This window comes from Camelina sativa, chromosome 16 (assembly GCF_000633955.1).
Source record: "Camelina sativa cultivar DH55 chromosome 16, Cs, whole genome shotgun sequence".
Lineage (NCBI taxonomy): Eukaryota > Viridiplantae > Streptophyta > Magnoliopsida > Brassicales > Brassicaceae > Camelina > Camelina sativa.
Window position 1 is genome coordinate 18289804 of NC_025700.1, and position 20962 is coordinate 18310765.

Genomic DNA, 20962 nt, shown 5'->3' on the forward strand with positions numbered 1-20962 from the left:
TTGAGAGGTCGAAAGCGGATTTGGGGAAAAAAGGTTGGTATCCTCCGGTCCAAGGATGGAAAAAATGCAACCTAGGATCTTCATGGGATAAAGAAACGAGTACAGGAGGAGCTGCTTGGGTTTTAAGAAACGAGAAAGGGGAAACTCTTATGCATAGTCGAAGATCCTTTGCTTCAGTTTTTAGCAAGATGGATGCTAGTCTTCTATGTTGGTTATGGGCAATTGAAAGTATGAAAAGTCTAAACTTTGATAAGATTGTTTTTGCTTCTGAGGATTCGGCTCTTATGGGAGCTGTTCAAAGACCTCCAGCTTGGCCTTCTTTCAAGTTTCAGTCACGCTCTGTAGGTAATGTCTTGGGAAGTTTTTTGCAGTGGAAAATGTCGTTAGAAGAAAGAAGCTCTAACCTTGTCGCTCATCTAATCGCAAAGAGTGTTACAAGAGAGGATCGCCGTCAATCTTATGTAGCAATCGGGTATCCCTTTTGGCTTCATAATCATTTTGTCTCTGATTGTGCTTCTATTCGTTTATAAAACTTTTCAGGGTGGCTATTTTGATTGCCCTTGCTTCTTTTTGGTATGCTGGTTAGTGGGTACTTTTGTAAAGATAAAACAGCTAACATCCTTTCTAATATATATTATTCAGTGAAAAAAAAAAGTGACAAAGACAAAACAATCCGGCTGAAATTGGAATCGAATGATAATCTTTGTTTCAATTTTTTGAAAGAAGAATAAAAACAGAACAGATCCACGTGAAAATTTCATATTTTTGGTTATATATTCGTTTATTTCTTTCTTTTGACGTACCTGACACCGCCTCCACGTATCTATCAAACACTGTAAAAAATTCTTTTATTTTGTCTCTCAGTAAATACTATGTAATTTTCAGTCTCTCTCACCAAACCGAAAAAAACACGATCGGAAAGATTTGGGCCTAATAGTGATACTGTCTAATCAACTGAGCCCAATTAGAAGCCCAAGTTTCTTGTGTGTTAAAAAAGCTGAGGAAGGAAACTTCACGAACAAACGGAAGAACAAAAAAAAATCTGTGAGAGCGACCAAATCAAATCAATCGGAGATATGACAGAGAAAAAGGAAACTGTGCCACCGGAGTACGATGTGAATGCTAAGTGGGACGCATGTCTCGATCTCACCGTCCGCCGCTTCGTTTACTCTTCCCTCGGCGGCGCATTCGCCGGTCTTCTTCTCTTCAGTTCGGTTTTTCACTATATCCCCTTATTACTCGATTCTCTTCTTCTGATTACTTTTTATCTGTTTTTACTTTTTAGAATCGATACGTAGTCAGATTCTTAGAGTGTGATTACATAAGGATTTAGAGTGTTTGATTTCTCCAATTTTGAAATCATATAATTTTCCCAATTGTTTGTTTGAGTCATATTCTGATAAGTGATAACTTGTGATTGTTTGAGGATTAGATACGTAGTGTGTAGGGTTTTAAGAGTGTTTAATTTGAATCATATGTTGTCCGAATTGTTGTTTGAGTTAGTATTCTCCCTTAGACTTAGATTGATATATATATTATATAACCTAGTTTCTGATTTTGTTTAGGGAGTCCCGTTACAAGATGGTCATCGATAGCTTTGGGTGCTGGAATTGGTATTGGCTCTGCTTACACTGATTGCTCTCGTTCTTTCGACGCACCTTCTTCGCCTTCAACAGAGACTTCTGTATCTCAGGTTAGTTGTAATCTCTTTTGGTATATGCATTTTGTTTTGAGGGAATCAATACTTTATTAGTTTGGATACAAATTTGATACTAGGAAGAAGCAAATGTTGGTGAGATTGTAAATCGAGCAGGGGTCGCTAATTCCAATTTCTGAGAATTGTCCATAGTGTTATGGTTTTCCTTTTCTGTAAAAATAGGTACATGACTGTTTTTTGTCGTAGTGATTGCTATTGAACTAAGGATTTGGTGAATACAACATATAGAGCTTAGGTATCCATCCTTGCATATAGTGGGTACGTACCAGGTCGTAAGCACTAAGCAGTTCTCTCTTGCAACTTCCATAATTAGTGCTCTCGTATTTGTAATGTGCGATTAAGTAGAATAACATAACAACAACAACAACAACAAAAAGTAGAAGGATAAATTTAGTTTCGAATGCGGGTGGTGGGTGGCAAGTGCCAGACCCTCCTAATGGTCACCAGTGTCTATTTAGTAAAGATGTAGCTCGTATTTCTCTCTGAACAATCAATCTTTTTAAATCCATGAGAAAGTAGGACACAAGAGTGAATCTGATTATTTCTTGTTGCAGGCTGCGGACGAGTAGAAGAAACGCATGCAAAGATCGGGTGTATTTAGAAACAGAGCTATCACGCAATTGAATTGTTTCCTTAAACCTGCAATGACCAAGTCATTTGAGATAATTTCACATGTAAAAACCTTCCTTTTTTAAAAAAAACGTGTGTTATCTCTTTCACTCACTGTGGTTTTGAACAACTAAATTCAAAATGTTTACATCAAGTCACGCCAATCTCAATAAGGTTTGTTACTATGATTTGGGGCGTCCTTCTTTCTCATTCACATGCCAAACGATGTCGTTTCTATCGTGTTGAAGAATTGCTAATTAAAAAAAAAAAAAAGACCGAACCAATCCGAGTTCCGATGGACCGCCATAGTCACCGACTAAACAAAAAGCCTGCGAGCACGTAATCTTTGACGACGACGAAGAGGAGGAGAAGAAGAAGAACTTTAACGGAAGAAGAAACTCAGAGAGTCAGAGATGAATAGTCCACCGGAGAACGATCTTTGTTCGATATGTCATTCCCACTTCACCGCTCCTTGTCAAGCCAATTGCTCCCATTGGTTCTGCGGTCATCTCTCTCTCTCTCTCTCTCTTTGAATCAATCCTTTCTAGTCTTTTTTTGTTTCCTTGTATCTTGATTAAGTTTTTCTTGTGTCTTTGCTAAGTCGGTTCAATGAGATCAGACGATTTTGACCTGAACGTATCCGTTATTAACCGTTATTGCCTAAGAACTCTATCCTGATCGTTTGCATTTAGAATCCAACTGCAGAATTTAGAATGAAATATGCTTATGGATTTATCCTAAATCCTTAAATTTCCAAATTTTAAGAATTTTTGTTAACCCTCTCTGCCGTAACAGATTTTTGTATGTGGGTTGACTCTGTGGTTTCAGAGTTTTTGGACCTTTATCTACATAGCCTTTACTTTGTATCTTGGTTTCAATCTCTTTATGGTCGATTCTGTGTGTTTTGTTTACCCTGTGTTTGTGAGGCAATGATCTTTGTGCTTTGTGTGTTCTTCATGTTCACAGTTCCATTGCATTGCAGCATGGGGAGTTTTTTTTTTTTGGGTTGTTCTGTCTCTCTAACTCTTTTTCAATTTATGTTTAGGAGATTGCATTATGCTGGTGTGGACGCATGGATCTACATTACTGCCATGTAAATGCCCTTTGTGTCGTCGTCCAATTAGTTTACTGGTTCCTTCAGAGGACACAATCAGAGACCGTTCAGTTGCGGAGGTTCTTGGTAAGCTTGAAACGTACAACAGACTCTTTGGCGGGCATTCAAGTAGTTTAGTTCAGGTATGTGTTTCTATCTCTTTGTTTTTAAAGTTGCTTTCTTTTGAACTTTTTAGATAGATAAGAGATCCATGAAATGAATCCAGATAAGTTTGGTTTAACTTGAAATATGTAGAGTTTCTCTCATAAGGAATTCCTTATTACTTGACAGAGGATGCAAGACCTTCCCTTCTTACTACGAAGGTTGTTGCGGGAAATGATGGATCCACAAAGAACGCTTCCACTTGTCATTAGAGCTCGGGTTTATATCGCAGTTAAGTTCGACCTTGATCTCTCTCTGTTTACAAAGATTATTCATGTTTTAGGTTGTTACTGACACTGTTTTATTTGGAGCTAAATTTGCTGGGAGTAACGCAGTTTCTTTGCATTGGATGCAGATGTTTCTCAGTGCTATTTACATAGTCAGTCCAATAGATATCATTCCAGAAGGTGATTCATCTTTCTAATCCCATAATCCTATCTTTGTTTCACTGTCCTTTTACAAATCCTTTCTTTAACTAATTTCTTATAGGAGTTTTGGGGATAGTCGGTTTGCTTGATGATCTTCTCATAGCCCTGATTTGTTTCCTCCATGTTGCTGCCCTGTACCGCTCTGTTCTCTACTTCCGTCATGCCGGTTCATGAATCAAAGAATGTTTTCGACATAATGTGTCGCCTTATACCTTTTCCTCTGTCTTTATCCCTTCTCTTTACAAATACACAATTGTTCTGTTTTGCTAAGGAAAACTGAAATGTGTGATGATAGGATCACAGCACAAAAAAAGGTTTGAACCACATATCAATCATCTTCCTACCACTTCCTCTACGCTAGTCTTTTTGACCCTTCCACTCAAATTTGTATATTATGGTTTTGACCATTTGACTGAGAAACTCTGAGATGGGTGATGGTGATGGCATCATACGACTGGAACAGAAAATTTATTTCAATCTCAATTCTCTCAGCAGCCACAGATCAGTAATTGAGTGGTCCTCGTTTCTAAACCGTGATAGGTTTTAACTCAGTAGCTGCTGAAAAGTCTTCACGGGTTATTACGATCTTCACATTCGTTTATAGTTGAATCCCATAATCTTTATTGGCCAAAACTGGTGTTTTGTAGATTCAAGTAGTTCATTAGGGATTCTCACACGCAACTTTGCAATTTACTCTAGTTTTTTGGTATTTCAAGAATCTATGTCCACAAGTTTGAGCTACGTATAAAATTTGGTCTGTTTTCAAAAGGTCTTTTTGATGGTTTCGCCTAAAACTAAAAGTGGACTTCCCATTAGTAGTCTCCCAAGAGTTGAACCGTTGAACACATTTTCCATTCATAGAGAGACAACACAATGTGTCATAGATGAGTGGACCACAAGATAGAACCACAATTTTTTTGTCTTAACTCGGTCACACGTGCGTCGACACGTACAGCTCGTGGATTCTATTCACATGTATACACCCAAAACACACATACGCGTGATAGACTCATCTTTTTCATGTGCATGTTCCGAAATTGACGTTGCTCCACTGAGAGCTCACCGCCTGTTTGTCCTGGCCATTAATAAATAGAAATGCACTGGTTACCAAATTCTCGCTTATTTTTCTTCTTCATCATTCAGCTTCATTAGCATCCCTTGTCACTTTAAGGCAAACACATTTTCAGAAAGGAACAAAACGAATGTAAAAGGAGTTGAATTTGGTGTTATGGGGTATTATACAAAAGTATATAAATAGTAAAATACGCAAAATTGGCCATGAAGTTGCATAATCTTCTTGTCTTGTGAACAAATGTATAATAATGTTTTGACGTGACGTTGAGTTAATATATAGAGGTATGGAGGACAGATATGCTCTTCTTATCAGCTTCTCTCGTCCGATCAATATTATTATCATTGCTGGATGGTCCTACTCGACAAATTATAGACACCCACGTTTACATTATTGTAAATATTTATATTATTAATTAGCTACCTTCAGGACCTACTCTCACTATTAGCTTAGCTATTCTTCAAACTGAGACCTCAACAATTCAATGTTATGTTTGATAGACTATGAACATATATTTTGGTACACAAAAAAAAAATGTTCTAACGGAAACACACCTTCACTTGATGTATGTATATGTTTCTAAGGATCACTGAACTCTGTATTGTTGTAATTTTGTAGATTGATATCGAGATAAAAGTTTCGTGAACTTTTGTAAAGTGTCGATCTTTTAACGAATATCTAAGTAGTATATACATAAATAATGTTTTAGTCCAAGATGAATGAGTATAATATAGTCTAGTGTTTGTATCTAGTGACATTAACTTTAAACTTCTTAAATGCCTCCACCAATAGAATTTTTTTTTGTCATATGGAAAGAGACTGGGCGAAGAAAGGAGCCAAATGAGAAAGGGGAAGGGATACAGCTGGGGAAGTCAACATCCAAATCCAAGATCTTTCGTTGATTCTCACTTGCATAGTTGTTTATTAAGCCGTATCTCTTCCTATTCAACCGACACGGCGACACCTACTACATATCGCAAGATAATTTATTAGTAGGTAACTTCCTCACGGCCAATACAGCATTCTCTTATTTAAACTAGCTAGAAAGTACTAGTTCAAACAACAAAGCCTTATGAAATATATAGATGTGTTATGTATAGAGCAAAAACACTGAAAATTATCAAATTTCATACATTGAACTCTATAAATCTGATGCAACGTTTTATATACATTAGTGTTTTATATACAACGTTTTATTTACGCAAACAAAATTATTATTGATTCTCAAGTATACTAGCACCATTATTGATTTTGGCCAAATAGTATGGGGAGAGGTTTTTTTTTTTTTAGTGTTTCTCCTACAATTATTGTGTTTTTTTTTTAAATTTATTTTCTCTGATTTCTTTCTCGTGTGTTGTCTCACTTTAAAATAGTTATCTTAGATCTCTTTCGATAAAATAAGAAATACCAGATTGTCGTAAAAATATATAAAAATATCATGTAGGATAAATAATAACTCTCTAACGCCATCATTAATGGGAGAACACCAAGGGTGTTCTAAGCCCAAAAAAATTATAAAAATAATGAATAGTGACTTAGAACACTTTTTTTAGTTTTTTATGTAGAACTGATTTAAGCCCAGTTCTTATTTGACGTGGCTTCATGTGATTGGACGAGATTTTTTGGAAACAAAAAAAATATTTCATTTATATAAGTATGCAATTTAAATGTTAATTTATAAGTTTTTATAATTGTAATATGTTTAAGAATATTATATTAATTTATAAGTATACAATTGCTTTTATATAAGTAAGCAATTTAAATGTTATTTTATAAGTTTTTATAATTTGTAAAATGTTTATGAATATTATTTCACTATATCTTTATTCTAAGAACACCATAATTAGTTCTCCCATTTTTTTTACTTATGATCTTAACAATTGATCTAACATTATTTTCACTATATATTTATAAGAACACAAAAAAAGTTCCCCAATGATGCCCTAAAGGACTATTACTATAATTGGTAACTTCGATAAGGTGTGTACGCTTGAATAACCCAATAGAGTAAGCATGAAAACAAAATTACATAAGGAAAACGATAATCTGGATAGTAATATTACCATCTATTATTTTTGTATTGCTAAGAAAGATTTCATCGAATATTTTTATATTTTGTTTCTTTTATATGTTATTTTCCTAATTACGTTCGTAATCTATTTTCCTAGTTAGTTAAATCATTTAATTATGTTGTAACTTTTGTAAAACTATGTCGTAGGCATTCTTCGATATCAATGAGAAACCAATGATTAGTGTTCATAATAAACTAAATGTGTGAAATAAAATTGGAGATAGTTTAGAATTGATTCAGATCAAAGAGGATAACAATTAGAGAGAGAGAGAGAGAGAGAAGAATATAAAAAAGAAAAGGACATTGATGCGGTTAGACGATTCTTATCAAACTTCACTTAAAAGGGTAATCCACGCAACAACAATTTCATTTCCCTTTATTTCTTAGGTTTAATCTCTTTCGCCAGGCTATAATGGAATATTAACAGTACATATATAAGAAACCAAATGGTTCTTTTTATCTGCCTAACTATATATTATGGATCAATTCGATTCGTTCTTCATTATAACTCTAATAACCTTCATTTGTGGGTTTTCCAAGTTTTCAACCACTGCCATAGTTTCTTGTTACCATTAGTAGCAGTAGAAACTACAATATGAATGTAAATGTTTCACGTATTATACTTTTTTACAACTAGTTGTTAGTAATTCCAAACAGGATTATTAATCGTTATCACAAAAACACAAACTAAATAAGAATATTTTCCAGACGACGAATAAATGTTTATTATATCAAATCCATCAAGAAACATTAACCGAAAGTTGAATGGTTTTNCGTCCCTGTCGTCGATTTTTTTTTTTTTTTTTTTTTTTTTTTTTTTGAAAAAGGTCAATCTCTGTTGTTTGATATAAAAATTAAACTATATATGCACTGTTGGATTTTATTTTGTACTAACTAACTATAGAATCGGACAATTAAGAAAGATCATCACAACATATGTCAAAATCAGTATTAATCAGATGATTTTTTTAATTAAACTTTTAAAACATTTATTTATAATATTCACGAACATGAATTGTATGGTGAGAGAAGGAGAGTAGTCGATTAGATAAATGATGAAACCTTTTTGGCTCCAAGTCTCAACGACAACTTCTCTCTTGTCTCTTCCTCTCTCTTATTCTCTCCATCTTCTCTAATCAGTCTCTCTCTCTCTTTCTCTCGTAATTTCTTGGAGACATCTTTCTCTGTAATTCTTCTTTTGAGAGAAACAAAAGTGCTTTTTAGTTTATTATTCCTCATTCATGTTATCTACAAATCAGTTGATAATCGAAGCAACCCCCTCGAGATCAAAACTTCTTGTGCTTTTTGTTGTTACCTAGAGATCTTTTCCTAGAAAGTGGTCCAAGAAAATCACAACAAAAAGGTCTCTGGAAACCACAAATCAAAATCTTTTCATCCCTGTTTTGGATTCTGTTTCTTTGAATCCCCTCACAAATTTGCCTTCATCATAACCTGAGAGACTCTGGATTGTTCTCCACTTTTATTAGGTACATATCTTCATTAATCTTTTGTTTAATTTGTTGCTTTTTTCTTGGTTTTATGTTTTGAATCTTTATGCCTCACAATTTTTGTTTTCTTTAAAGGATAGATTCTGTGAAAAAAGTTACTGTGAATTTCAAACTTTCAAATGTATAGGTTAGTAGTTGTACTAATAACATAATTACTTTATCCTTGTGATTAATTCTAAACTTTATTGTTTAATTTCTGATTACTTTTAATCATTAATCCTTAATCTATACTCAATGTTGGGTTCTTCTTTTTATTTTATTTTGTTTTTCAGTAAAAGTTCAATGCTTTTTAAGTTTCTTCTATTCACAGATTTTAGAAGGAGAGTGTGAAAGATAGATCATTTGCTTTCAAACCAAATAATTTAATTAGTCATATAGCAAAAAAAAAAAAAAAAACTTTCTGCACTGTAATGAGTACCTTTAAAGCTCACTTCTGGAGTTTGTGTATGTTTTAGTACCTAATCTGTCCATTTACATAAATTATATATTCCTTTGTATAACCAATCAGTTTTTTGAGATAGAAATGATTGTTTTATACCTAATCTATAAATTACAAAATTTATTTATTAATTATAGAAAATTATGAAAGAATCATATGACCCCATTTTTTTTACAAAATCATCATTATTATTGCATAAGAATAATAATTAATAATTCATATATGCATGTACGGAATATAAAAAATACACACAAACACAATTGGCAAAATCATCATAATACAATTACCATCCCACATAGACATTGATATATTTTCCTATTAGATTGTCTTTTTATCCCACTGTTATTTTTTAATCTATTCTTAAAGTGAGTCCCTGAGGCCTGACTGAGTGGATGATTATTGCGACTAATTATATTATTTTGGTTTGGTGATTTTTCATATATTTTTCTATGTAGGTGAAGGCTAGACAATCCATCAACCATGATGAAGGGTTAAGCTGCGAAATTGACCCTTTTGGATATCACCGTAGAATGTCGAGAAGACCGGACCCCCGACGAGGCATGATGACCATTGTGGTCGCCACACTTCTCCTATCAACTTTCCCGCCAAATGTAGAATCGACCGTTGAGAAACAAGCTCTGTTCCGCTTCAAAAACCGCCTCGACGACCCTCACAACGTTCTACAATCTTGGAAACCATCCGATTCACCCTGCGCGTTTCGCGGCGTCACATGCGATCCGATCTCCGGCGAAGTCACCGGTATATCTCTAGCCAACGCCAACCTCTCGGGAATCATTTCTCCATCAATCTCAGCTCTCACAAAGCTAACTACGTTATCACTTCCTTTTAACTTCATCTCCGGAACAATCCCGCCGGAGATAACCAACTGCACAAACCTCAAAGTCCTCAATCTCACCTCAAACCGACTCTCCGGAACAATCCCAAACCTTTCTCCTCTAAAAACCTTAGAGATTCTCGACATCTCCGGGAACTTTCTCACCGGAGAGTTCCAAAGCTGGATTGGGAATATGACTCAGTTGGTATCTCTCGGCCTCGGCAACAACCACTACCATGAAGGTACGATTCCAGTGAGTCTTGGACGTTTAAAGAAACTCACTTGGCTCTTCTTAGCTCGCTCCAACTTGACCGGACAGATTCCAAACTCCATCTTTGATCTAAACGGTCTCGACACTTTCGACATCGCCAACAACGCAGTTTCCGGTGATTTCCCAGTCTTGATCACAAGATTAGTAAACCTCACCAAGATCGAGCTGTTCAACAACAGATTAACCGGTGAAATCCCTCCGGAGATAAGGAACTTGACTCGTTTACGCGAATTCGATGTTTCTTCTAATCAGCTAAACGGTTATTTACCTCAAGAACTCGGAATCTTGAAAGAACTCAGAGTTTTCCACTGCCATGAAAACAACTTTACCGGCGAGTTCCCTTCTGGTTTCGGCGACCTTCTTCACCTCACTTCTCTTTCCATTTACAGAAACAACTTCTCCGGTGACTTCCCTGTTAACATCGGCAAATTCTCGCCGTTGGACACGGTTGATATATCCGAGAACTTGTTTACAGGTCCGTTTCCAAGATTCTTATGCCAAAACAAGAAACTACTGTTCTTGCTCGCCTTGCAGAACGATTTCTCCGGCGAGATTCCGAGATCCTACGCCGAGTGTAAGTCTCTCTTGAGACTAAGGATTAACAAGAACCGTCTTAGTGGTCATGTTGTTGAAGGGTTTTGGGATCTACCACTTGCTAAGATGATTGATCTCAGCGATAACGAACTCACCGGAGAGATTTCTCCGATGATCGGACGTTCAACGGAATTAAGCCAGCTCATTTTGCAGAACAATAGATTCTCCGGAAAGATTCCTCGTGAACTTGGTAAACTCACCAATATAGAGAGGATTTATCTGAGCGACAACAACTTTTCCGGGGATATTCCGACAGAAGTGGGAGAGTTGAAAGAGTTGTCATCTCTACATCTTGAAAACAATTCGTTAACAGGATCTATCCCTCTTGGACTGACGAATTGTGTCAAACTTGTTGATCTGAATCTTGCCAAGAACTTCTTGACTGGAGAAATACCGAACAGTTTATCTCAGGTTGCTTCTTTGAACTCGTTGGACTTCTCAGGGAACAAGCTAACGGGTGAGATTCCTGCGAGTCTTGTGAAGTTGAAGCTGAGTTTCATAGATTTGTCTAAAAATCAACTTTCAGGAAGAATACCACCGGATCTTTTAGCGGTGGGTGGATCCACCGCGTTCACTAATAACGAGAAGCTTTGTGTTGATAGCCAAAACGCCAGAACAAGTCAGAACTTGGGGCTTAGTGTTTGCAGTGGCTACCAACATGTACGGAGGAATGGTTCACTGGATGGAACTCTCTTGTTCTTGTCTCTTGCGATTGTTGTGGTAGTGCTTGTGACTGGTTTGTTGGCATTGCGTTACAGAGTGGCGAAGATACGGGAGCTTGACTCAGAAAACGGAGATGTTAGCAAGGCGGATGCGAAATGGAAGATCGCGTCTTTCCATCAGATGGAGCTTGATGCTGAGGAGATATGTAGGTTGGATGAAGATCATGTGATTGGAGCTGGAAGCGCGGGAAAAGTGTACCGTGTTGATTTGAAAAAGGGTCGCGGGACAGTGGCGGTTAAGTGGTTGAAGAGAGGAGGAGGAGAAGAAGCAGTTGACGGAACAGAGGTCTCTGTTTCGGAGATGGAGATTCTTGGGAAGATCAGACATAGAAACGTGTTGAAGCTCTACGCTTGCCTAGTTGGAAGAGGTTCTAGCTATTTGGTGTTTGAGTTCATGGAGAATGGGAACTTGTACCATGCTCTTCGTCAGACTATCAAAGGTGGACTACCGGAACTGGATTGGTACAAGAGGTAAATGTTTTGTTCTCTATCAACCTTTCAAATGGTTCAAGTAATGGATCATCTATAATTGTGTTGCCTCTTCTTGTCAATTAACAGATATAAAATCGCCGTGGGTGCGGCTAAAGGAATCACGTATTTGCACCATGATTGTTGTCCACCAATCATTCACAGAGATATTAAGTCGAGCAACATCTTGCTTGATGGAGATTATGAGTCGAAAATCGCGGACTTTGGAGTTGCCAAAGTTGCAGACAAGGGATACGAATGGAGCTGTGTTGCTGGAACTCATGGCTATATGGCTCCAGGTGAGTTTTGCCTTTCTTTCAACTTTGTCTCATATGATGGTAACTGGAACTGATTCCTTGTTTTGTTGTGGTTGTGATGTGATGATGCTGTAGAGCTGGCTTACTCCTTCAAAGCGACAGAGAAGAGTGACGTTTACAGTTTCGGCGTGGTTCTTTTAGAGCTAGTTACAGGTCTCCGGCCTATGGAAGACAAGTTTGGAGAGGGGAAAGACATTGTTGACTATGTCTACTCTCAGATTCAACAAGATCGGAGGAACCTCCGAAACGTCTTGGACAAGCAAGTTTTGTCGTCTTACGTAGAAGAAAGCATGATTAGAGTTCTGAAGATGGGTCTTCTCTGCACTACAAAGCTCCCGAATCTCAGACCGAGCATGAGAGAGATCGTGAGAAAGCTTGACGACGCTGATCCCTGCGTTTCCAATTCTCTTGACAGAACAGGGAAGATTACGGTATAGGTTAGTTAATTAGTTATAATAGACGGGATAACTTGGTTACAAGTATGGGTTTGTTCAAAACACGAGAGATTAGTTTTTCATATTTATAAATTTGCAGTGAAATGTCAAGAGTTATCATAAAGAGACATGGATTAAGTATAAGTTCTTATATAAACATAATTCACATTACGACGTAAATGCAATCTCATCAATTGACGATTTCGATTCCAGTAAGAGGAAGTCCTTCATGCAACTGAAGAGCGAGGTCTCCAACAATCTACATTTTACAACAGTATAGTTTAGAATCCATATCCAACCAAATGCAGAAGATATATCAAAAAGAGTGGATCTTTCTTGGATAGTTTACCTTGGCCATGGACCTATATGAATATTCGGTAACCCCAGCGACGTGAGGTGTTATAATAACGTTTTTAAACTTCAAGATAGGATCGTTTGGATCAAATGGCTCAGACCATGCCACGTCAATTCCAAGGCCTCCTAGATGACCAGACTCCAGATTCTGGTAAGCTGATTCATAGTTTATTAAACCACCTCGGGCAATATTTACAAGAAAAGCACCCTGAAACAACAAAAGAGACATCAGCAGTCATCAGTCAATTACAATCTAATCCAACTTGTTTCTTTTCATATATGAATAGCTCTTGGTAATCACCTTTTTCATTGAACATATGAACTTTTTGTTCACGATCTCCGCCTGAAAGTTATAAGATCATCATGCAGAAATTATATTCAATGTATATAGGCTATAGCCAAGAACAACTCTTGCATATAGAGCCATGTACTTGATAAGTTTATAATGAAGGAGAAGTGGAACCATTACCGTTTCTTTGTTGAGCCTCAAACAAACGACAACTATATCAGCTTTGCCCGCGAATGAGTAAATGTCTTCATGGCTACCTTTCTCATCAAGAAGACTGGCTGAAGATACAAGTTAACAAATTACTAGACCTCATGATTGGGTTTGTCAAGGCAAACAGAGGAGTTAACAGAGAGCCCATACAGTATGAGTCAGTGATAGAAGCAGGCCAGCTTCTTTTTGTGGCTATTACTCTCGATCCAAATGGCTTCAACCGTTTAGCCAGCTCTATTCCAATGTTTCCATATCCTAAGATAAAAACCTGAATAATAGAAAAAAAGAAGAAAACATTTTTTGAAGGGATACATACCAAAGATACCGAATGCAGATTTAAGACACTGACACACTGAGACTCACTGTTTTACCGAGAAGCGTGTCACCGGTTGGTTCTCCAAGTAGTCTGCTTCTCAGAGATACTTGCATTTCGTTCTGCAATAAAATAACATACCGTACGAATGAATTATAACTAAGAAAGCAATATCAGAACTAACACTTGGGGAATTAAGAGATATACTAATGGAACCATACAGAGGCAAATCAAATAAATAAGCCACCTGTTTCTTCAGAAGGCCCAGCATAAGATATATAGCCATTTCAGAACAAGATGCTGCATTTCCAGTACCCTCACTGGGAATTCTAGCCACCTTAATCCCATGTTTAGTTGCAGCATCAATGTCAACACCTGCCAGAAGTAAATTACATGAAAAAAGGTAAATAAACTACAGCTTTCTTTTGGTCCATCTATGAGGTATAATATACTTATGCTTAATCATGTATTAATAATGGATAAGAAAAGAGAGACAGATACCATCGAGACCAACACCATACTGCATAATAAGCTTCATCTTGCTCGCACGAGATATAACATATGAATCCATTTTCATCGTCATTGCCACACATATATGATAGTTCTTTATAACCTCAGGGACATCACGGTAATGGACAATATCGACCTATATGTAAAACCAAACCATTAAAACATAATAAACAACAACCATCTCATATAAGAACTAAATGGGCCTCTCAGTATATAATATGGAACGTTTCTTATAGGTTAGAATTAACAGGACAACTTATAAAGCAAGATACATGACTCTAGTTCCAATTGTGTTATACGTATAACGTATTTGTCAGCTAGTTAAAATTATTTTGCAGACTTTCGCATCTACGCTAGTAGCTACTGCACCAGACATATAAATCCGTTCAATAATACTAATAACTTGTTATAAGAAAGTTTTGGAATAAGGTTACAAAGTTTTAAACCAAAACTCAAACAGTAGACACTACACAACAGTAAACTAGTCTAGGAGAGTAAAGTTTTCAACTTTACTAATTTGGAGAGAACTTGGAAGAAATCTAAATAGTTCAAACCTGAACAAAAGGGTAAGGTTGCAAATATTCTCTGGTGAAATTACAGGCATCAGGAAAATAAGGACCGCAACATAGAACACGAGTTACATTCATCTCATTTGTCCCAACCATTCTATCAGGCTTACTTTGCCTGAACCAACATCACAAAACATCCAAATTGATGTAATAGATCTACAAATTCATAGTGAAGCCGTTAAGATTCGAGAACAGAGGTTGAATTTTTTTGATTCACCTGGAGATAGAACGAGCCTGGAGAGTGTAGAGTAGCGAAGCGAAGCTTGAGTTCCTGTTTCGTAAGGTAGCTTTGGCGATATTGTACATAATCGTCATCACTCTCTCAGACACGCAATTTTGCAAACGCTAATTGTACTTTGATTAAGACTTTTACATAATTTCAATACGTTTTCCGTATAAATAGTTCATTACAATTTAACCCCAACATTTCATAAAATACCATATTAAATCCTAATGAAATTGGGAAAAAAAAAAAAACAGAACTGGACCTCGTATGTTCGATTGTTCCGTAACGTAACGTTTAAAAAAACGAAAACGAAGAATGCAGAATGCAGAAAAAAAAAAAATTATGTACAAGAGACGTTCTTAATAACCAATTTACACAGTATATGACGGAGTAGCATCGCCGGAACGAAGGTGATCCGACGAACGTTCACCAACGTTTNCGGGCAATATTTACAAGAAAAGCACCCTGAAACAACAAAAGAGACATCAGCAGTCATCAGTCAATTACAATCTAATCCAACTTGTTTCTTTTCATATATGAATAGCTCTTGGTAATCACCTTTTTCATTGAACATATGAACTTTTTGTTCACGATCTCCGCCTGAAAGTTATAAGATCATCATGCAGAAATTATATTCAATGTATATAGGCTATAGCCAAGAACAACTCTTGCATATAGAGCCATGTACTTGATAAGTTTATAATGAAGGAGAAGTGGAACCATTACCGTTTCTTTGTTGAGCCTCAAACAAACGACAACTATATCAGCTTTGCCCGCGAATGAGTAAATGTCTTCATGGCTACCTTTCTCATCAAGAAGACTGGCTGAAGATACAAGTTAACAAATTACTAGACCTCATGATTGGGTTTGTCAAGGCAAACAGAGGAGTTAACAGAGAGCCCATACAGTATGAGTCAGTGATAGAAGCAGGCCAGCTTCTTTTTGTGGCTATTACTCTCGATCCAAATGGCTTCAACCGTTTAGCCAGCTCTATTCCAATGTTTCCATATCCTAAGATAAAAACCTGAATAATAGAAAAAAAGAAGAAAACATTTTTTGAAGGGATACATACCAAAGATACCGAATGCAGATTTAAGACACTGACACACTGAGACTCACTGTTTTACCGAGAAGCGTGTCACCGGTTGGTTCTCCAAGTAGTCTGCTTCTCAGAGATACTTGCATTTCGTTCTGCAATAAAATAACATACCGTACGAATGAATTATAACTAAGAAAGCAATATCAGAACTAACACTTGGGGAATTAAGAGATATACTAATGGAACCATACAGAGGCAAATCAAATAAATAAGCCACCTGTTTCTTCAGAAGGCCCAGCATAAGATATATAGCCATTTCAGAACAAGATGCTGCATTTCCAGTACCCTCACTGGGAATTCTAGCCACCTTAATCCCATGTTTAGTTGCAGCATCAATGTCAACACCTGCCAGAAGTAAATTACATGAAAAAAGGTAAATAAACTACAGCTTTCTTTTGGTCCATCTATGAGGTATAATATACTTATGCTTAATCATGTATTAATAATGGATAAGAAAAGAGAGACAGATACCATCGAGACCAACACCATACTGCATAATAAGCTTCATCTTGCTCGCACGAGATATAACATATGAATCCATTTTCATCGTCATTGCCACACATATATGATAGTTCTTTATAACCTCAGGGACATCACGGTAATGGACAATATCGACCTATATGTAAAACCAAACCATTAAAACATAATAAACAACAACCATCTCATATAAGAACTAAATGGGCCTCTCAGTATATAATATGGAACGTTTCTTATAGGTTAGAATTAACAGGACAACTTATAAAGCAAGATACATGACTCTAGTTCCAATTGTGTTATACGTATAACGTATTTGTCAGCTAGTTAAAATTATTTTGCAGACTTTCGCATCTACGCTAGTAGCTACTGCACCAGACATATAAATCCGTTCAATAATACTAATAACTTGTTATAAGAAAGTTTTGGAATAAGGTTACAAAGTTTTAAACCAAAACTCAAACAGTAGACACTACACAACAGTAAACTAGTCTAGGAGAGTAAAGTTTTCAACTTTACTAATTTGGAGAGAACTTGGAAGAAATCTAAATAGTTCAAACCTGAACAAAAGGGTAAGGTTGCAAATATTCTCTGGTGAAATTACAGGCATCAGGAAAATAAGGACCGCAACATAGAACACGAGTTACATTCATCTCATTTGTCCCAACCATTCTATCAGGCTTACTTTGCCTGAACCAACATCACAAAACATCCAAATTGATGTAATAGATCTACAAATTCATAGTGAAGCCGTTAAGATTCGAGAACAGAGGTTGAATTTTTTTGATTCACCTGGAGATAGAACGAGCCTGGAGAGTGTAGAGTAGCGAAGCGAAGCTTGAGTTCCTGTTTCGTAAGGTAGCTTTGGCGATATTGTACATAATCGTCATCACTCTCTCAGACACGCAATTTTGCAAACGCTAATTGTACTTTGATTAAGACTTTTACATAATTTCAATACGTTTTCCGTATAAATAGTTCATTACAATTTAACCCCAACATTTCATAAAATACCATATTAAATCCTAATGAAATTGGGAAAAAAAAAAAAACAGAACTGGACCTCGTATGTTCGATTGTTCCGTAACGTAACGTTTAAAAAAACGAAAACGAAGAATGCAGAATGCAGAAAAAAAAAAAATTATGTACAAGAGACGTTCTTAATAACCAATTTACACAGTATATGACGGAGTAGCATCGCCGGAACGAAGGTGATCCGACGAACGTTCACCAACGTTTTTGTTGTTGTTGTTGTTCTTTCCAAGAAACAACCGATCGAACGGTGATTTCATCGCTAGTAACAAACTTTTGGGTGAACCAGCACGCACCTGATCGCTACTGCCGTCTGGAGGAGACGTGTTATTATTGATCGAGCCTGTCCGGTACGGAGGTGTTATTNTATATCAGCTTTGCCCGCGAATGAGTAAATGTCTTCATGGCTACCTTTCTCATCAAGAAGACTGGCTGAAGATACAAGTTAACAAATTACTAGACCTCATGATTGGGTTTGTCAAGGCAAACAGAGGAGTTAACAGAGAGCCCATACAGTATGAGTCAGTGATAGAAGCAGGCCAGCTTCTTTTTGTGGCTATTACTCTCGATCCAAATGGCTTCAACCGTTTAGCCAGCTCTATTCCAATGTTTCCATATCCTAAGATAAAAACCTGAATAATAGAAAAAAAGAAGAAAACATTTTTTGAAGGGATACATACCAAAGATACCGAATGCAGATTTAAGACACTGACACACTGAGACTCACTGTTTTACCGAGAAGCGTGTCACCGGTTGGTTCTCCAAGTAGTCTGCTTCTCAGAGATACTTGCATTTCGTTCTGCAATAAAATAACATACCGTACGAATGAATTATAACTAAGAAAGCAATATCAGAACTAACACTTGGGGAATTAAGAGATATACTAATGGAACCATACAGAGGCAAATCAAATAAATAAGCCACCTGTTTCTTCAGAAGGCCCAGCATAAGATATATAGCCATTTCAGAACAAGATGCTGCATTTCCAGTACCCTCACTGGGAATTCTAGCCACCTTAATCCCATGTTTAGTTGCAGCATCAATGTCAACACCTGCCAGAAGTAAATTACATGAAAAAAGGTAAATAAACTACAGCTTTCTTTTGGTCCATCTATGAGGTATAATATACTTATGCTTAATCATGTATTAATAATGGATAAGAAAAGAGAGACAGATACCATCGAGACCAACACCATNGTGAATATCTTGCGGTAATTTAAGTGTGAACCGGTCGAGGTTTTGCAAATGTTGACCGGTCCAATCAGGATTGGTAAATATTCCGGCTAAACTCCATCCGGTAGACATGGACCTACGTGGCATGCTTTGGTTACAAGTCAACGCCACTGACNCTTTATAACCTCAGGGACATCACGGTAATGGACAATATCGACCTATATGTAAAACCAAACCATTAAAACATAATAAACAACAACCATCTCATATAAGAACTAAATGGGCCTCTCAGTATATAATATGGAACGTTTCTTATAGGTTAGAATTAACAGGACAACTTATAAAGCAAGATACATGACTCTAGTTCCAATTGTGTTATACGTATAACGTATTTGTCAGCTAGTTAAAATTATTTTGCAGACTTTCGCATCTACGCTAGTAGCTACTGCACCAGACATATAAATCCGTTCAATAATACTAATAACTTGTTATAAGAAAGTTTTGGAATAAGGTTACAAAGTTTTAAACCAAAACTCAAACAGTAGACACTACACAACAGTAAACTAGTCTAGGAGAGTAAAGTTTTCAACTTTACTAATTTGGAGAGAACTTGGAAGAAATCTAAATAGTTCAAACCTGAATAAAAGGGTAAGGTTGCAAATATTCTCTGGTGAAATTGCAGGCATCAGGAAAATAAGGACCGCAACATAGAACACGAGTTACATTCATCTCATTTGTCTCAACCATTCTCTCGGGCTTACTTTGCCTGAACCAACATCACAAAACATCCAAATTGATGTAATAGATCTACAAATTCATAGTGAAGCCGTTAAGATTCGAGAACAAAGGTTGAATTTTTTTTTGATTCACCTGGAGATAGAACGAGCCTGGAGAGAGTAGAGTAGCGAAGCGAAGCTTGAGTTCCTGTTTCGTAAGGTAGCTTTGGCGATATTGTACATAATCGTCATCACTCTCATCAGACACACAATTTTGCAAACGCTTATTGTATACTTTGATCAAGACTTTTACATAATTTCAATACGTTTTCCGTATAAATAGTTTATTACAATTTAACCCCAACATTTCATAAAATATCATATTAAACCCTAATGAAATTGGGAAAGAAAAAAAAAAACAGAACTGGACCTCGTATGCTCGATTGTTCCGTAACGTAACGTTTGAAAAACCGAAAACGAAGAATGCAGAAAAAAACAAAAATTATGTACAAGAGACGTTCTTAATAACCAATTTACACAGTATGTGACGGAGTAGCATCGCCGGAACGAAGGTGATCCGACGAACGTTCACCAACGTTGTTGTTGTTGTTGTTCTTTCCAAGAAACAACCGATCGAACGGTGATTTCATCGCTAGAAGCAAACTTTTGGGTGAACCAGCATGCACCTGGTCGCTACTGCCGTCTGGAGGAGACGTGCTATTATTGATCGAGCCTGTCCGGTACGGAGGAGTTATCGAGAATGGTCTACGGTCTAACCGGCCATCTTGGTGGTCGAACCGTTCATAGAAATAGTTTCGCTCGCTTCCTAAGCTTCCGGTTCTGTAGCCTCTCGCTGAACTCATTACCTGCGGTAACGCCGCGTGGCCTTTTGAAAGGCTGGGATGCAGTATCTTGTTGTGAATATCTTGCGGTAATTTAAGTGTGAACCGGTCGAGATTTTGCAAATGTTGACCGGTCCAATCAGGATTGGTAAATATTCCGGCTAAACTCCATCCGGTAGACATTGACCTACGTGGCATGCTCTGGTTACAGGTCAACGCCACTGAATCAAGCAACCGCGCGTCTGGTGAACCCAAAACTCTAATCCGATCACCGGTCGGATCAGAACCGGGAGGGTCGTTGGTTAAATCGGGTATCTGAATTATAGATTCGCCCGGTACGGGAATAAGATCAGCGCGGCAGAGAGGACACGTAGCGTGAGAGCGGAGCCAAGCGTCAATGCAACCAGGATGGAAC

The 20962-nt window shown here is 37.0% G+C and overlaps 7 protein-coding genes across 7 annotated transcripts in view; 3 read left to right on the forward strand and 4 right to left on the reverse strand.

Moving 5' to 3' along the window:
• On the forward strand, nucleotides 1011-2440 carry LOC104751057 (MICOS complex subunit Mic10-like). The gene is made up of 3 exons (XM_010472933.2): nucleotides 1011-1209; nucleotides 1566-1693; nucleotides 2272-2440. Exons 1-3 carry the CDS (start codon nucleotides 1077-1079, stop codon nucleotides 2284-2286), a joined length of 276 nt encoding a protein of 91 aa, XP_010471235.1. The 5' UTR covers nucleotides 1011-1076; the 3' UTR covers nucleotides 2287-2440.
• LOC104751058 (E3 ubiquitin-protein ligase RNF170) lies at nucleotides 2564-4364 on the forward strand. Its single transcript, XM_010472934.2, has 5 exons — nucleotides 2564-2830; nucleotides 3372-3562; nucleotides 3711-3812; nucleotides 3937-3988; nucleotides 4071-4364. Exons 1-5 carry the CDS (start codon nucleotides 2740-2742, stop codon nucleotides 4181-4183), a joined length of 549 nt encoding a protein of 182 aa, XP_010471236.1. The 5' UTR covers nucleotides 2564-2739; the 3' UTR covers nucleotides 4184-4364.
• On the forward strand, nucleotides 8193-12884 carry LOC104751060 (receptor-like protein kinase HSL1). The gene is made up of 4 exons (XM_010472936.2): nucleotides 8193-8639; nucleotides 9555-11992; nucleotides 12080-12288; nucleotides 12382-12884. The coding sequence occupies exons 2-4, from the start codon at nucleotides 9630-9632 to the stop codon at nucleotides 12741-12743; spliced, it is 2934 nt and encodes a 977-aa protein (XP_010471238.1). The 5' UTR covers nucleotides 8193-8639; nucleotides 9555-9629; the 3' UTR covers nucleotides 12744-12884.
• On the reverse strand, nucleotides 12841-15637 carry LOC104751059 (hydroxypyruvate reductase-like). The gene is made up of 10 exons (XM_010472935.2): nucleotides 15203-15637; nucleotides 14971-15100; nucleotides 14408-14552; nucleotides 14154-14281; nucleotides 13957-14028; nucleotides 13744-13861; nucleotides 13564-13661; nucleotides 13396-13437; nucleotides 13090-13302; nucleotides 12841-12999 (listed from the first exon to the last, which is right to left on the reverse strand). Exons 1-10 carry the CDS (start codon nucleotides 15298-15300, stop codon nucleotides 12931-12933), a joined length of 1113 nt encoding a protein of 370 aa, XP_010471237.1. The 5' UTR covers nucleotides 15301-15637; the 3' UTR covers nucleotides 12841-12930.
• LOC104753792 (hydroxypyruvate reductase-like) lies at nucleotides 15638-18174 on the reverse strand. Its single transcript, XM_019237789.1, has 9 exons — nucleotides 17577-18174; nucleotides 17345-17474; nucleotides 16782-16926; nucleotides 16528-16655; nucleotides 16331-16402; nucleotides 16118-16235; nucleotides 15938-16035; nucleotides 15770-15811; nucleotides 15638-15676 (listed from the first exon to the last, which is right to left on the reverse strand). The coding sequence occupies exons 1-9, from the start codon at nucleotides 17672-17674 to the stop codon at nucleotides 15638-15640; spliced, it is 870 nt and encodes a 289-aa protein (XP_019093334.1). The 5' UTR covers nucleotides 17675-18174.
• On the reverse strand, nucleotides 18147-19121 carry LOC104753149 (hydroxypyruvate reductase-like). Its single transcript, XM_019237790.1, has 5 exons — nucleotides 18995-19121; nucleotides 18741-18868; nucleotides 18544-18615; nucleotides 18331-18448; nucleotides 18147-18244 (listed from the first exon to the last, which is right to left on the reverse strand). The coding sequence occupies exons 1-5, from the start codon at nucleotides 19119-19121 to the stop codon at nucleotides 18147-18149; spliced, it is 543 nt and encodes a 180-aa protein (XP_019093335.1).
• Nucleotides 20020-20962, reverse strand: part of LOC104751061 (RING-H2 finger protein ATL11-like) — a 3405-nt gene continuing 2462 nt past the window's right edge. Inside the window, exon 2 of the mRNA XM_010472938.2 lies at nucleotides 20020-20962. Coding sequence (XP_010471240.1) covers nucleotides 20239-20962 — 724 coding nt within the window. The 3' untranslated portion in view covers nucleotides 20020-20238.

Bases quoted from the DNA above. Each gene is read 5' to 3' on its own strand.
- LOC104751057 (XM_010472933.2), top strand. From the start codon at position 1,077: ATGACAGAGAAAAAGGAAACTGTGCCACCGGAGTACGATGTGAATGCT. The intron at 1,210-1,565 runs GTTCGGTTTTTC...GATTTTGTTTAG, and splicing joins CGCCGGTCTTCTTCTCTTCA to GGAGTCCCGTTACAAGATGG.
- LOC104751058 (XM_010472934.2), top strand. From the start codon at position 2,740: ATGAATAGTCCACCGGAGAACGATCTTTGTTCGATATGTCATTCCCAC. The intron at 3,563-3,710 runs GTATGTGTTTCT...ATTACTTGACAG, and splicing joins ATTCAAGTAGTTTAGTTCAG to AGGATGCAAGACCTTCCCTT. The intron at 3,989-4,070 runs GTGATTCATCTT...AATTTCTTATAG, and splicing joins AATAGATATCATTCCAGAAG to GAGTTTTGGGGATAGTCGGT.
- LOC104751060 (XM_010472936.2), top strand. From the start codon at position 9,630: ATGTCGAGAAGACCGGACCCCCGACGAGGCATGATGACCATTGTGGTC. The intron at 11,993-12,079 runs GTAAATGTTTTG...GTCAATTAACAG, and splicing joins GAACTGGATTGGTACAAGAG to ATATAAAATCGCCGTGGGTG. The intron at 12,289-12,381 runs GTGAGTTTTGCC...ATGATGCTGTAG, and splicing joins TCATGGCTATATGGCTCCAG to AGCTGGCTTACTCCTTCAAA.
- LOC104751059 (XM_010472935.2), bottom strand. From the start codon at position 15,300: ATGACGATTATGTACAATATCGCCAAAGCTACCTTACGAAACAGGAAC. The intron at 13,862-13,956 runs GTGAGTCTCAGT...TCTATTATTCAG, and splicing joins ACACGCTTCTCGGTAAAACA to GTTTTTATCTTAGGATATGG. The intron at 13,000-13,089 runs GTAAACTATCCA...TGTAAAATGTAG, and splicing joins CATATAGGTCCATGGCCAAG to ATTGTTGGAGACCTCGCTCT.